Source organism: Carcharhinus amblyrhynchos, chromosome 18, assembly GCF_965287045.1.
Source record: "Carcharhinus amblyrhynchos chromosome 18, sCarAmb.v2.hapA, whole genome shotgun sequence".
In the NCBI taxonomy this organism is placed as follows: Eukaryota; Metazoa; Chordata; class Chondrichthyes; order Carcharhiniformes; family Carcharhinidae; genus Carcharhinus; species Carcharhinus amblyrhynchos.
The window spans coordinates 12,947,456-12,962,748 of NC_137341.1; the positions used below are offsets into that span (position 1 = coordinate 12,947,456).

At 44.6% G+C, this 15,293-nt stretch overlaps 1 protein-coding gene across 2 annotated transcripts in view; it reads left to right on the top strand.

Moving 5' to 3' along the window:
* The window catches only part of mmd2a (monocyte to macrophage differentiation-associated 2a), a 92,145-nt gene that overhangs the window by 64,253 nt on the left and 12,599 nt on the right, over window positions 1-15,293 (top strand). For both annotated transcript variants that reach the window (XM_080206085.1, XM_080206086.1), the window contains 3 exons: window positions 1,866-2,026; window positions 9,767-9,841; window positions 12,709-12,810. In XM_080206085.1, coding sequence (XP_080062211.1) covers window positions 1,866-2,026; window positions 9,767-9,841; window positions 12,709-12,810 — 338 coding nt within the window. The remainder of the gene's footprint in view (window positions 1-1,865; window positions 2,027-9,766; window positions 9,842-12,708; window positions 12,811-15,293) is intronic.

The window sequence follows — 15,293 nt, forward strand, 5'->3', positions numbered from 1 at the left end:
TTGAAACATAATGCTAAAACATTAAAACAAAGCGGGACATCCTGAATTACCAGAGGTTATGGGTCTGTTTCAAAAGTCCGGTGACGACCTTTCCACCAATTTTTAAAAACACTTTTATAAAACCTAGCAAATTGTAAATTCTCCACACCCCCCCACACCGAGATTATTTTTTTAAACGGTTGGTTACAACCTGGAAGTGGTCACAGTTTAGGAGTTGCTTCAACCACAGGCTCAGAGATCAGGAATAGTGGCAAGAAAATGGCAATAAATTATGCAACGAATTGGATGGTAACTTTAGACTGAATGTAAAGTGAGCTAACACTTCTGAATCTGTCGATTTTCCTTGGGGAGATATGTTGGGATATGGATTACTGGCGGGGAGATTTCCCCCTTACAGATATGAACTTTATGATTCCACTCAATCAACCTAGGCAGGAGGAAGTGGTCCTCCTCAACAAAAAGGGAGAAATTGTATGGGAGAATCGAAGGAAAAGCCATTCAAAGCCCCTTGAACGAGTTGTAGCCTCACACTCTATCAATACTCCAAAAGTAGCCTAACTGTACACATATCCGATGTCACAACATGTTATCTCACACGTAGCATATTCTAATCTGTGTGTTATCTCATGTGTAGTACATTGTAGTCTGCTTGTAACCTTGCACATGGTACGTGCCAGCCTGCGTGTGTTCTCACATTTATCTCATTCTAATCTATATGTAATCTCATTGAACACAAATCAGCCAAAATGTTAGGGTGTATATCATAAAATCCCTACGGTGCAGAAGGAGGCCATTTGGCCCATCGAGTCTGCATGAACCACAATCCCACCCTATTCCCGTAACCCCACATATTTACCCTGCTAAAACCCCTGACTCTAAGGTGCAATTTTCCACAGCCAATAAACCTAATCTGCACATCTTTGGACTATGGGAGGAAACCGGAGCACCCGGAGGAAACCCATGCAGACATGGGGAGAACATGCAAATTCCACACAGACAGTGACCCAAGGCCAGAATTGAACCTGGTCCCTTGTGCTCGAGGCAGCAGAGCTAATCACTGTGCCACCAGCCACTTATATGATACCCTTACCTGTGTTACCCTGCTGTTTTTCACATTTATGTCATTACCAAGCAGTCTGTTCCTCAGTCCTCATGTTGAAGTCATTCAAAGTTATTTACAGCTTTAAGAACTGAAATCACTGTCAGACTGGTTTTCATGAATTATACAAATACATTATTTGTATGAATAAAATATAAAACTATTCACATTTTCACACAGATGTAATCATTTCAATGGGTTTATCGGACATGTTGAGTGCTAAGTTGGTTGAAAGAACTGGATTCCTATGCTGGCAGGCAAAACTGTAATGAAATAGTGGGCCCAGTTGGAGATCAACTCCACATGAGATCCATGAGATGCCCTTTGGGGAAACAGCAGCACAGTGGTTAGCACTGCTGCCTCACAGTGCCAGGGATCCGGATTCGATTCCTGGCTTGGGTCACTGTCTGTGGGGAAGTTTTCACATTCTCCCCTTGTCTGCATGGGTTTCCTCCGGGTGTTCCGGTTTCCTCCCACAGTCCAAAGACGTGCAGATTAGGTGGATTGGCCATGTAGTGTCAGGGGGATTAGCAGGGTAAATATGTGTGGTTACAGGGACAGAGCCTGGGAGGATTGTTGTTGGTACAGGCTTAGTGGGCCGAATGGCCTCCTGCCTTGTGGGGATTCTATGAAAGATGGTTGGCTAAAAGGAACTAAAAAGGCAACAAGTATCAAACAACTGGAGCACAAACTAAAATTTTAATTTAAACCTCACTCTTTGAGAAATTTATCAGTGACCTCACCTGTCCTTCCTGTCTGCTTTCAGTTCTGGATTATTCCCAGCATCCTCGGCAGTTTCATCCTCTGGGGCCTTTCGGACGACCAATGGGAGATGATCTCAGCGTGGATCTATGGGTTCGGGCTGTGTGGCCTTTTTATTGTTTCCACCATCTTTCACACCATCTCCTGGAAGAAAAGCCATTTCCGGTAAGCAATGTTTTCTCGCAAACCCAACACCGGCACAGATAATGTAACAGTTAATCTGTGCTCCAGATAATCAGAGAAAGAACACTTAACAAAGAGGTTTTCTTTTAGCTGCGTAGGTGAGGTTGAGGGGTGCGGGACATTACCACATAAATGATTGTTCTGACGCTTTTAATTACCAGGTCAAACCAACCAAGGCCAGGAAGTTGGACATCTCTTTTTGGTATTTATCTGATAGAATGCTGATCTAAAATAAGAACATAAGAACATAAGAAATAGGAGCAGGAGTAGGCCAGCTAGCCCTTCGAGCCTGCCCCGCCATTCAGTAAGATCATGGCTGATCTGTCGTGGCTCAGTTCCACATTCCCGCCCTCTCCCCATAACCCTTAATCCCCTCTCTTATCAAAAACCCATCAACCCGCGTCTTAAAAATATTTAGCGAGGCAGCCTCCACCACTTCAACGGGCAGAGAATTCCAGAGATTCACCACCCTTTGAGTGAAGAAGTTCCTCCTCAACTCCATTCTAAACCGCCCCCCTTTTATCTTGAGGCTGTGCCCCCTAGTCTTACTATCCTTTCTGAGCGGGAAGAGTCTCTCCACCTCTATCCTATCCATCCCATTCATCATCTTATACGTCTCAATGAGATCTCCCCTCATTCTTCTAAACTCTAACGAGTACAAGCCTAGTTTATTCAGCCTCTCCTCATAGCTCAACCCCCTCAACTCCGGCATCAGCCTAGTAAACCTCCTCTGCACTCCCTCCAAGGCCAAAATATCCTTGCGTAAGTACAGCGCCCAAAACTGCACACAGTACTCCAGCTGCGGCCTCACCAATGCCCTATACAGCTGCAGCAAGACCTCCCTACTTTTATATTCAATCCCCCTCGCGATGAAGGCCAGCATCCCATTCGCCTTCCTGACCACCTGCTGCACCTGCAAGCTGGGTTTTTGCGACTCATGCACAAGGACCCCGAGGTCCCTCTGCACCGTCGCCTGCTGCAGTTTTTTGCCACGTAAGTAATAATCCTTCCTACCATTATTCCTACCAAAGTGGGCCACCTCGCACTTGCCAACATTAAATTCCATTTGCCAGTTCCTGGCCCATTCGCCCAGCCTATCTAGATCCTTCTGTAGACTCTCCACACCCTCCGCGCAATTTGCCTTTCCACCAATCTTGGTGTCATCAGCAAATTTCGACACCCTGCACTCGGTTCCCTCCTCCAGATCATCTATATAAATGGTAAATAGCTGAAGCCCCAGCACCAACCCCTGGGACACTCCACTAGTCACCGACCGCCAATCCGAATAGCACCCATTGACCCCCACTCTCTGCCTCCTATTTGACAACCAATCCTCTATCCACGCTAACACCCTACCCCCAACTCCATGTCCCCTGACCTTCTGCAATAACCTCTTGTGAGGTACCTTGTCAAACGCCTTCTGAAAATCAAGAAAGACCACATCCACCGGCTCTCCTCTATCCACCGCCCTAGACACATCCTCATAGAACTCCAGTAAATTTGTCAGACACGACTTCCCTTTAACAAAACCATGCTGCGTCTGCTCTATCAAGCAATTCCCCTCAAGATGCCTCGCTATTTCCTCCTTGATGACGGATTCTAACATTTTACCTACAACAGACGTTAAACTAACCGGCCTATAATTCCCTGCCTTTTTTTTGTTTAAAATACCAGATGTTCACTTATAGGGTAGGTCCACATCAGGTGAAGTCCCTCACAAAACTGCTCGACACTTGCCACTCACTGACCTGACTAGTGTATCTCAGTGTTGTCCTTATCTGAGGAAGGATGTCCTTGTTGTAGAGGGAGCGCAGCGAAGGTTTCCCGTGCTGATTCCTGGGATGTCATATGAGAAGAGCATAGTAAGAAGTCTCACAATGCCAGGTTAAAATCCAACAGGTTTATTTGGTAACACAAGCCACTAGCTTTCAGAGTGCAGATCCTTCATCAGCTAAGTGGGGGTTCTGTTCACAAACAGGGCAAATAAAGACACAAACTCAATTTACAAAATAATGGGTGGAATACGAGTTTTTACAGGTAATCAAGTTTTAAAGATACAGACAACATGAGTGGAGAGAGGGTTAAGCACAGGTTAAAGAGATGTGTATTGTCTCCAGCCAGGACAGTTAGTGAGATTTTGCAAGTTCAGGCAAGTCGTTGGGGTTACAGATAGTGTGACGTGAACCCAAGACCCCAGTTGAGGCCGTCCTCATGTGTGCAGAACTTGGCTATCAGTCTCTGCTCAGTGACTGTGTTGACGTGTGTTGTGAAGGCCGTCTTGAAGAACGCTTACTCGAAGATCAGAGGCCGAATGCCTGTGACCGCTGAAGTGTTCCCCAACAGGAAGAGAACACACTTGCCTGGTGATTGTCGAGCAGTGTTCGTTCATCCATTGTCGTAGCGTCTGCATGGTCTCCCTAAGATACCAGGCCTTGGGACATCCTATCCTGCAGCGTATCAGGTAAACAACGTTGGCTGAGATGCAAGTGTATATACCATGTACCTGGTGGATGGTGTTCTCATGTGAGATGATGGCATCTGTGTCGATGATCCACATGTCTTGCAGAGGTTGCTGTGGCAGGGTTGTGTGGTGTCGTGGTCACTGTTCTCCTGAAGGCTGGGTAGTTTGCTGCGGACAATAGTCTGTTGAGGTTGTGCGGTTGTTTGAAGGCAAGCAGTGGGGGTATCGGGATGGCCTTGACGAGATGTTCGTCTTCATCAATGACATGTTGAAGACTCTGGAGAAGATGTCATAGCTTCTCCGCTCCAGGGAACGACTGGATGATGAAAGGTACTCTGACCGCCATATCCCGTGTCCGCATTATCCAGCTTCCCACCCATTGACACTGTCTACACTTCCCACTGCTTTGGAAAAACAGCCAGTGTAATTAAGGACCCCAAGCACCCTGGATATTCTCTCTTCCACCTTCTTCCGTCGGGAAAAAGACACAAAGGTCTGAGATCATGTACCAACCAACTCAAGAACAGCTTCTTCCCCACTGCTGTCAGACTTTTGAATGAACTTACCTTGCATTAAGTTGATCTTTCTCTGCACCCTAGCTATGACTGTAACACTACATTCTGCACTCTCTCCTTTCCGTCCCTATGTACGTTATGCTTTGTTTGCATTGTGCGCAAGAAACAATACTGTTCACTGTATATTAACAGATGTGACAATAATCAATCAAATTAATTGCCAATGTCACTTGTGCTGTCATGGGAGGCTTATAATATTGTCTTGGTTGCTGTGTCAATAAATGGAAACCATTACATTAGACTTAATGATTTTCTGGCCAATGTGGCTGACTGGAATTTTAAAAAGTATTCTGTCACTTATCAGTTGACCAACTCAATTCAAAGCTTAAACTATCAACCGCAAGGAAATTAAAAAAAAATTTTTATTCATGATTCCAATTCAATCCAATCAAATCAAGTCCAATTCAGAGTCCCAACAAGTTGAGACATTCCTGATCTAAGCTGACAAGACAGGGCCCTCACCTCCTGTCTTGGGTTTGATCGACATGATCCAAGCTGATAGGAGTTGGCATAGCTCCTCCTCCAAGGCTTGACCTCATTTGCATCTTAGCCAACAGGCCGAGATGCTGCTTTAAAAAATTGCTTCAAATGAAGCTAAAATGTAACCTAATGACTTCAGCCAAGCACAGCTTGTCAATATTACACTTGATCTTGGCCAAAAGGCCGAGAAAGGAAATAGCTTGGAATAATGACTACATCTAATGCAGCCTATTTGGAAGCCAGCTTTATTGATTTTTATGTAAATAGGGCCATTGGTACCTTACGTGCATTCTGTGCTGATAACAGAAACATAGACCTTCATTTCACAACTATATCTCTTTAAAAAACTTCTAAAAATTAACATTTTTAACATTTAAATTTAAACCTTCTCGTTGGTAAGATATTTTATTTTTCTCGTAACTAAATATAATTAATATTTTCTTACGTTCAGTATTCATTTCTTGAGGGACTGGAATTTGTTTAAAGGCATATTGATTTTGCACTTATTTAACATCTTCCACAACGCCAGGGTATCCTAAAGAGCTTCACCGTCAATTAAGTATATTTAAAATGTTCCACGGAGTAGGAAAATGCAGCAAGCACAGCACACCCAGCAAGGAGCCGCAAACAGCAATGAGGTAAATCTAATTTTGATGGCAGTGATTAAAGGTTAAGGCTGGAATTCTCCAGTTTCACATGACCCATCGCCACGGCCAGCAAGAACGGAGAATTTGGCGCTCAGCCTAATCCTTTCACAGCAGCGGCACTGGAAAATCCCAGCTGTGGGGCCATGTTGGAGAATCAAGTATTGACTGGGACGTCAGAAGAATACCCTGCTCCTCTTTAAGTATGGTTATGGGATTCCACAGAGCTCCCTGGTTTGACATCCAAAAGACAGTGCCTCCAACGCTGCAGCACACTAGCAGTACTGCACTGGGATGTAACCTGCATTATGTGCTCAAACATCTGGGGCAGAATTTTCCAGCTGTTCATGCCAGCGGGCTTTTCTAGTCCTGCTGCAGTGCGCGGAGATTTGGCTGAGCGCTTGGAGCAGCGGCGGGGCGTGAATGGCCAGTAAATCCCAGCCCTGGAATAGGGCTTGAACCAACTTTAACTTTCTGAATCAAAGATTAGAATGCTCCCATTACAAAGAATGGTAATTTTAACTCGACCAAACTGCTGGAAGCAGGATCGCTGGCCAGCTTGGATTATTTATCGGCCTGAAAGGTGCCAGGAGCTCATTGCTCTGAATTTGAACTCGCTAAAGGCAGTGGTGTTCTTCTTTATGCAAACATGTCGGGTCCCAATGCCATAATTGGATCTGACTACATTCGCCCTGAGGGGGAACTGGCTGTCTTTCCCATTGAGTGAAGCCAGCGAGGATCAAAAGCCCAGGGCAGAAGAAGCCCAGGCAGGGAATAGAGTGTTCTGACAGGTCTCAAACGAATAGCATTTGTTGATGTATGTTAAATACCTAGTAATTCAAGGTAAATATGTTGGTAGGATATGCTTAGTTAATTATACTCAGATGTGTAAATAAAGAGACAGGCAGCACTGGGGGAGAGGCAGTACCACAGTAGAGTGGAGAAGTGAGCTAAATGACAAGCAATAAACGGTCTCCACCTAAGAATCCTAGTCATAGAATCCTTATAGTGCAGAAGGAGGCCATTGGGCCATCAAGCCTGCACTGACAACAATCCCACCCAGGCCCTATCCAAGTAACCCTATGTGTTTACTCTGCTAATCCCCCTGATAATAAGGGGCAATTTATCATGGCCAATCAACCCAACACGCACATCTTTGGACTGTGGGAGGAAACCAGAGCACCCGGAGGAAACACACGCAGACACAGGTGAGTCTCTGTGTGGAGTTTGCACATTCTCTCCAAGGCTGGAATCTAACCCGGGTCCCTGGTGCTGTGAGATAGCAGTGCTAACCACTGTGCTACCGTGGCAACCATCAATCTCGGTATCTTCCTCACAAGCAGACTTGCAAGTTTTACGTCTTCCCATCCTTGGCACCAACTCTTCCTTTCCTTCCTGGCGGCTGAATCCAATCCATTCATCAGCCTGACCTGATCAGATGGTCACCAAACCAAATGATTGTTCACAGCTTCCCACCTTCTGTTCGGCTGACAGGTACAGACAATCGTCCCCAATCATCACTTGCCAATACTCCCAGGAAAACAAGATACCTTCATCAAAGGGAAAGTGAAAGGTACCCACGTCCTGCAGGCAGCTAACAAATCACCCAACATTAGACAAAATGTCCGGGTGTAACATCCAACTGACGGCGTGTGGAATCCAGCAGAGGTTGTGACCGTGTGCCCAGAACCAAGAGTACCGCATGGTGCAAGAGTGTGATGAAACAGCTTCCAAATCAGAACAGCACCATGGCTAGAAACGGAGCAACCGTACTGCGAACAGAACACGGCCTCAGACGCAACATAAAAGAGACACCCCTGAACCAGCATGCTGAAAACATACAGCAGCATTGATCATAGATCTTCGTCACTCAGTACATTTCAGAGATTTGCAAACCAATTGCTTTGTATTCGCGCACAGGATTATTTCCGCTTGCCATCGTGTAAATAGTTAGATTCTCTCAGGGTAAAACGATAAAAAGGGGAATGCTGTGACATGATGGATAGGTACCTTTAAAGGAGCATATCTTAAACTGCTGTCAATCATTACCACCGAAACAGGATGTGATGTCGCAGTGCATGTTACACATACAGCAGCAGCTTGTAGAAATCAGACAGGTACATTCTGCTTCCCAGTTAACATTACATAGATGTAGTATTTCTTCAAATAAATAACGTAATTTATTATTTTTTTCAAACCTTATCTTATGATTGACGCCTTGCTGTTACCTTCATCTGTTCAATATCATCAGTTTTCTGCCTGGAATGCTTTGGGAATTATCTGCAAGGATTGAATTGAAGCTGAGGAGTTGAGATAGGCTAAAACTGATTTCTGGAGCAGCATTTCTAGCCCATCTCACTCCCACTGAACCCCCTTATTGGGCCATGCCTGACTAGCCCCAGAGAAGGCTGCCTTGACTTAACTCAGATCCCTGTCTCCATCACTGCTTCTCATGGTTGCAATACCAGCAGGGACCACTGTGTCCGGTGCAACTGCTGTGCCTGAAGAGCCGTGCAACCATTTCATTGGCCAGCAGCTCTGGGAGATGGGATATCCTCCCACATGGAGCAAAAGATAGGGCCTCACATTGTTAAAAGTCTGACAACCGTAAATCTGACCAAGACTGCAAGAAACTATAAAGATTAGTGAATGCAGCCCAGTCCATCATGCAAACCAGCCTCCGTCTCCGTCTACACTTCTCTGTGCCTCGGAAAAGCAGCCAGCATAATCAAGGATCCTGCGCACTGTGGACATACTTTCTTCCGCCTTCTTCCATTGGGGAAAAGATACAAAAGTCTGAGATCACCACAGACTTCAGAACAACTTCTTCCCTGCTGCCATCAGACTGTTGAATGGACCTAAATTACATTAACTTGATCTTGCTCTACATCCTATTTGTAACCGCAACACTATATTCTGCACCCTCCCTTACCTTCTCTATGTACTGTATGAATGGTATGCTTTGTCTGTATTGTGCACAGGAAACAAAATTTTTCACTGTATCCCAATAAATGTGACAATAATAAAATCAGTTCTGGTTGGGGCTTCCTAGCAAGAAGTCTGACAACACCAGGTTTAAGTCCAATCGATTTATTTGATAGAAAACTCAAATAAATCGGTTTGACTTAAACCTGGTGTTGTCAGACGTCTTACTGTGTTTACCCCAGTCCATCGCCGGCATCTCCACATCATGGGGCTTCCGAGTCCACAGGAGGCATGCTTACCCCTGACTTTTCAGCCGGGGTGGCGGAGGGGGGTGGTGGTGGTGAGGATGGAGTGGTTGTCCAGTTGCAGGAGCCACAACCTTGGTAAAATTTCAGCCTATGTGTGTGTTTATCTAAATTCCAAAGACCTAAACTAGTTACCACACCCAAAACAACAAAAGAGCCTGTCCCATTTTTTAACTCTGATTACAATAGTTTTATATTAGAGCCTTTAGATTGAGGATGTCCTACTTCGTATCCTTTGTGAAGCTCACCAGTGTTTTAGAATACAGTGTGAACCTGTGCCACTGTACTGCGCCCAGTGTAATTCTATCCAAGCATTTCCTTTGTTTGTCCAGGACAATGGAGCATTGCTTCCACATGTTCGACAGGATGGTAATCTACTTCTTCATTGCTGCATCTTACGCCCCCTGGTGAGTCAACAAAGAATTGTTGAGTTTTGAGTTTGTGACAACACTGACTGGGCGGGCTGGAAAAAGAGCTGAAAGAAACCTCTAACGTATCTCGTTCCATTAACCATAAGGTGTCCCAAAGCGAGGGGTATCGCTGTTGTTATGTAGGGTGAACGCAGCCGTCAATCGGCATGCAACAAGATCCCACAGACAAGAAGAATATTGGTTTTGTGGGAATGGGCTGAGGGAGGAATATTAGCTCGTGTACCAGGAGAATGCCATACCCCTCATCAAATATTACCATGCAACTTTTTTACTAATAATTGCTAACGTTCATCTGACACTCCCAACAGTGCAGCACTCCTTCAGCACTGTACTGGAATGTCAGCAATTATATTAGTTACTTCAAACGCAAGACAACAATTTAGTATGCCATTGCAATGTGCTTTGGATGGATAAATGGTTTGCTTCTACACTGGGAGTCAAATAGCTACTCACAGCAACATGTAGGACACATCCCTTATCTCCATTATTGTTTAATAATTAGGGACAGTGAGAAGTCTCACAATACCAAGTTAAAGTCCAACAGGTTTATTTGGTAGCAAAAGCCACTAGCTTTCGGTGCGCTCGCTGCTCCTTCATCGGGTAAGTGGGAGTTCTGTTCACAAACACGGCATACAAACTCAATTTACAAAATAAACCTGTTGGACTTTAACCTGGTGTTGTGAAACTCTTACTATGTTTACCCCAGTCCAACACCGGTATCTCCACATCATAATAATTAGGGAGCCAGACCCAGCCATAAATTAAGAAAGTGTGCAGGTTAGGTGGGATTGGCCATGCTAAATTGCACCTGGGTGTTTATGATGTGTAGGTTAGGTGGTAAATGCATGATATTACAGGGATAGGGTGTGGGGGGAGGCCTTAGTAAGATGCTCTTTCAGAGAATTGGTGCAGATTCGATGGGCCAAATGTCCTCCTCCTGCACTGTAGGGATTCTATGACTGAGAAGCAGCGGAAAGAAAACACAAGTCATCCAAATTGATTTAAATAAGGGAAACGCAAAATACTTGCGGGTACTGGAATCTGAAACAAAAACAGAAAAATACTGGAAAATCTCAGCAGGCCTGACAGCATCTGTGAAGAGAGACTAGAACCAATGTTTCGAGTCGAGATGACCCTTCATCAGAGCTCTTCTCTCTCTCCATTGATGCTGTCAGACTTGCTGAGATTTTCCAGCAATTTTTCTTGTTTTTGATTTAAGTAAGGGTTTCAGGATAAATTTGCAATGGCACTAAATGTATTGTAGAAATTCTTGCTCCTGTTCCCTGATTTAATGAGTTTCTCATCCCAGCAATAACGCACGCGCAGGTATCTAAGGAAGTGCAGCTAAGGATGAATCTGCTAAGTAAAGCTGGCAGCAGCGCTGGGGTTCAGCGTGCTGCAGAGCTTCTGTGTCACGGTCAGCTTTTCATTTTATTATTTCCTGCCATGCTCTAAACATTCAGATTTTATGTTGTCGGGGGATGGGTGAAGGTTCTTGTTGGGCGATTAGAAGATTTGCCACCGATTAGAAAGGCTCGGCAACTCATTCCAACTGGGTCAGGTGGGCCGCCTAAAATAAATTAGGCATTGTGATTGGAGTGGAGGGAATGCAGTGCCTTTTCAGAAACCTATTTTAACCCTGCCGAGCAGGGTGGGTTAATATTACCACCCCCACTCCAGCCCAAGTGCTTCTTAAATATTTCCATCGGTTTCTTTTGCCTTTCCCGCCCCATTCCAGGAGGTTTTTATTCACGTTTTCTCACTGTTTACCACTCAAGTGGACTTACAGCTTTAAGTGTTGGCCGTCTCTGCTAATCCCACCTAAGCAGCCATTTCTTTTTGTGTGACAACCTTGGATGGACACTTCAACAGGTTGTTCAACCATGAAAGGCATTGTGGCTGAGGCCCAACCCCATCGTGGCTCAGCATCGCAGTTTACAATTCCCAACCGCCTTCCTTGGATTGTGACAACCATATTCCTTCACCATGATTCCTGCGCTAAGACCAGCTGACTCAGGAAAGACCGACCTGGGGTCTCCCTGTTTCCTACATCACAACAGTGAAGACCTTTCCAGAGTACCTCATCAGTTGTAAAGCACGTTGTGAAGCCCTGAAATCATGAGAGGTGCCACATAAATGCACATTTTCATTTTATTCTGTGTGTGAGACTCAATATTGCCACCATGTGGTGCATTCTCCCACTGCAAATGAAAGAAGCCAGATGAGAGACAGTGTGAGCTTAAAGATTGTGACTACAAACGAGTGTTTTAGGGTATGAAAGGCAACATAAGATCTGAACGTTTAGAGCACGGCAGGAAATAATTCAGCTCATTAGATCCATAGTAGCTCCTTGCTGGAGCAATCCCACCCTCGCCTTAGCTTATTGACCTGTTCTGCTTCAATAATCAATACACAATTTCCTCCATTTGGGAACTTCCTGTATTGAAAAAAATCCTCCTAATATTTCTCCTCGCTTCCATACCACTAATTTAATAATCGCTGGTTAACCGAAGGGTTAGCAATAATATCTTTCACATCTCCTCTTTCCAACCACTCTAACAAATGCAATATATCATATATCCCAGCATCGATGGACCTAATGCCATCAGCTTTCATATCATTTTACCCAGTTGTAGAGTTGAGAATTGCTTGAAATTTGCCCTCACAGCTCATGTCATCGCAAGAGCAACTCCCACAGCTCTCACGAGCCCAGAGCCAGCTGAGTAACACTGGTGCAGTGCGTGTCCCAGCAGCTTCTGAAACGAGTGTCTGATCCATTCACAAGCTCCTGGCTTGTTGTTGAACTGAACCAAGTTAATGTGCTGCTGTTCCCTTCCGTATAGGCTGAATCTCCGGGAGCTGGGCCCCTGGGCATCTCACATGCGTTGGATCATTTGGATGATGGCCTGTGTAGGGACCGTCTATGTGTTTCTGTTTCATGAACGGTGAGTACCTAGACTGACTGAAAGTGAAACAGAAATGAAGGGCGTAGTGAGGAGAAGCTGGTATGTACTTCTAACTGCGTTATAGATGTTTTGTCTTCAGTTAAAACTCACTAACAAAGAAGATTTGTTGCACTAACATACTAAACCATGGAATGCTGGATAGTGATTCTCCACCCCACCCTCAGCCCATCTATCCCCATATGCTCCCCCAATCCTCCTCCACCGTCACTCCCACCCTGCCCCCAACACACACACAGATCACTGACCCCCACTCAGGGGAGGTGTCAGGCCTTCAGGAAGAGACAGTCTGTCCCAACGGCACAGACTGCAGGCTGCTTCTCCCTAGAGGCTGGTCTAGGAACAACACTTGACACCCCCCCCCCAACCAGCTTCATTGGTACTGGCAAACTATTTATATGTGTCCACAGTCAAGCCATATTTTCATACTTCTCCGATTTGGAAATGCCAAGATGAGCACAATTTTGTTTTATATTGATTGGACCAGCATTTTGCCAATCTTTAACTGTCCTTGAACTGAGTTGGCATTTAAGAGTCAACCACATTGCTATGGGTCTGAATTCACATGAAGGCCAGACCAGGTAAGGATGGCAGATTTCCTTCTCTAAAGGACATTAGCAAAGCAGATGGGTTTTTACAAAAATCAACAATAGTTTCATAGTCATCATTAGACTTTTAATTCCAGATTTTTACTGAATTCAAATTTCACCATCTGCCATGGTGGGATTTGAACCTGGTCCTCAGAGCATTACTCTGGGTCACTGGATTATTAGTTGAGTGATGGTATCAATATTTACCCTATCAGATTCTCTAATATCTTAAACACTTCCATTAAATCACCCCTTTAATCTTCAGTACTCAAGGCGACATAAGCTGAGTCTATGAAACATATCCTCATAATTAACTCAAGAATCATTCTGTTGAATCGTTGCCGCACGCTCTCTATGGCTGATGTATCCCTCCTGAGATGAGGTCCAGAACTGAATGTAGTTTTCCAGTTGGGATTGAACCAGGTCCTTTCTACATAACTGTAACCAGGTAACCTATGGTTAGAGTTCACCTCGCAAACAGGGCATTGGGAAAGGGGTTGGGAATTGCAGAGTGACAATTCTCCACTGTCTTTCCCTCAATGATGATGCCTTTGTGTGAACAATCTGTGTGTTCCAATCCATCCCAATCTTTCAGCATATATTACCGAATGATCCAGCAGCTTAAAACCTTTCTTGTGGCCTTACAGTATTAGGGGTACATTGCTGGAGGGACCTCACAGCTGGGAGATGGGAACACATTTTAACTTCTGCCACCCAGAATCATAATGCAATCCTACCAGGTGCATGTGATCTAGGCAGTGGTAAAAAAAATCTCACCTTGTGCCAACTCTACTGTAATCAGCAGAATGCCATTCCCTGTACCCTGCATAGGTTTGTATGGATCCTTTATTCAAGCAATGCCAAGGTGTGGTGCAGTGGGCGCAAAGGGAAATTCTGATCCAGGTGACCTGGACTGTGCCAAGTTTCCAGAGGTGAAACCACACAACCATTCACTTTACCCCGTCAGACTGACCTCACTTTCTTGCATTGTTTAAGGAAAACAAAGTTTGGAATTGCCAGTTTGCCACCATGTGTTTATGTGTGCTGAGGGAATGCATAAAGTTAATGGATATACTCAATAAATGGCTTTTCTCATTGTCCCACCCAATGCATTTCAACAATAGTCACATTTAGGCACCAGAGTTCAGCTCACATGGCAGATATCCATCCGACTGCAGTTAAACATATTAGTAAAGTACACACACACACACGCACACACACCCCAATGTCTGTGTGAAATTTGCACATTCTCCCCATGTCTGTGTGGGTTTCCTCTCACAACCCAAAGATGTGTGGGTTAGATTGAGTGATTGCCCACGGGAAATGTGCAGGTTATGGGATAGGGCAGGGATAAGATGTCCTTTCAGAGAGTCAGTGCAGAATCGATGGGCTGAATGGCCTCCTCCTGCACTGTAACAATTCTATGATAAAGCCACAGTTTGGTAATTACACTCTTGGGGCTAAATCCCTTTCAGTGACAGCAACACTATCAATCATAATTAATAGACGAATTTCACAGTAACTTCATTGCAGTGTTAATGTAAGCCTTATTTGTGACTAATAAACCTTGACTTTAACTTTTTTGTTATTAAAATCCCAAGACATTATAAAAACCATTTCACGTTCATTCCTTATAGTTTATTTTCTCATATGATAAAGTGATTAACACACAAACATGCAAAATAGAAGCAGAGGTAGGACATTTGGCCCCTCATATCTTCTCCACCATTTAATAAGATCATGGCTGATCTGTTTGTATTAAATCTCATTTATCCCTGATAGCCTTTGATTCCCCTGCCAAACAAGAATCTATCTAAATACATTTCTTAAAAATAATCAGTGACCCCCCCACCTCCACCACCTTCTGTGGCAGAG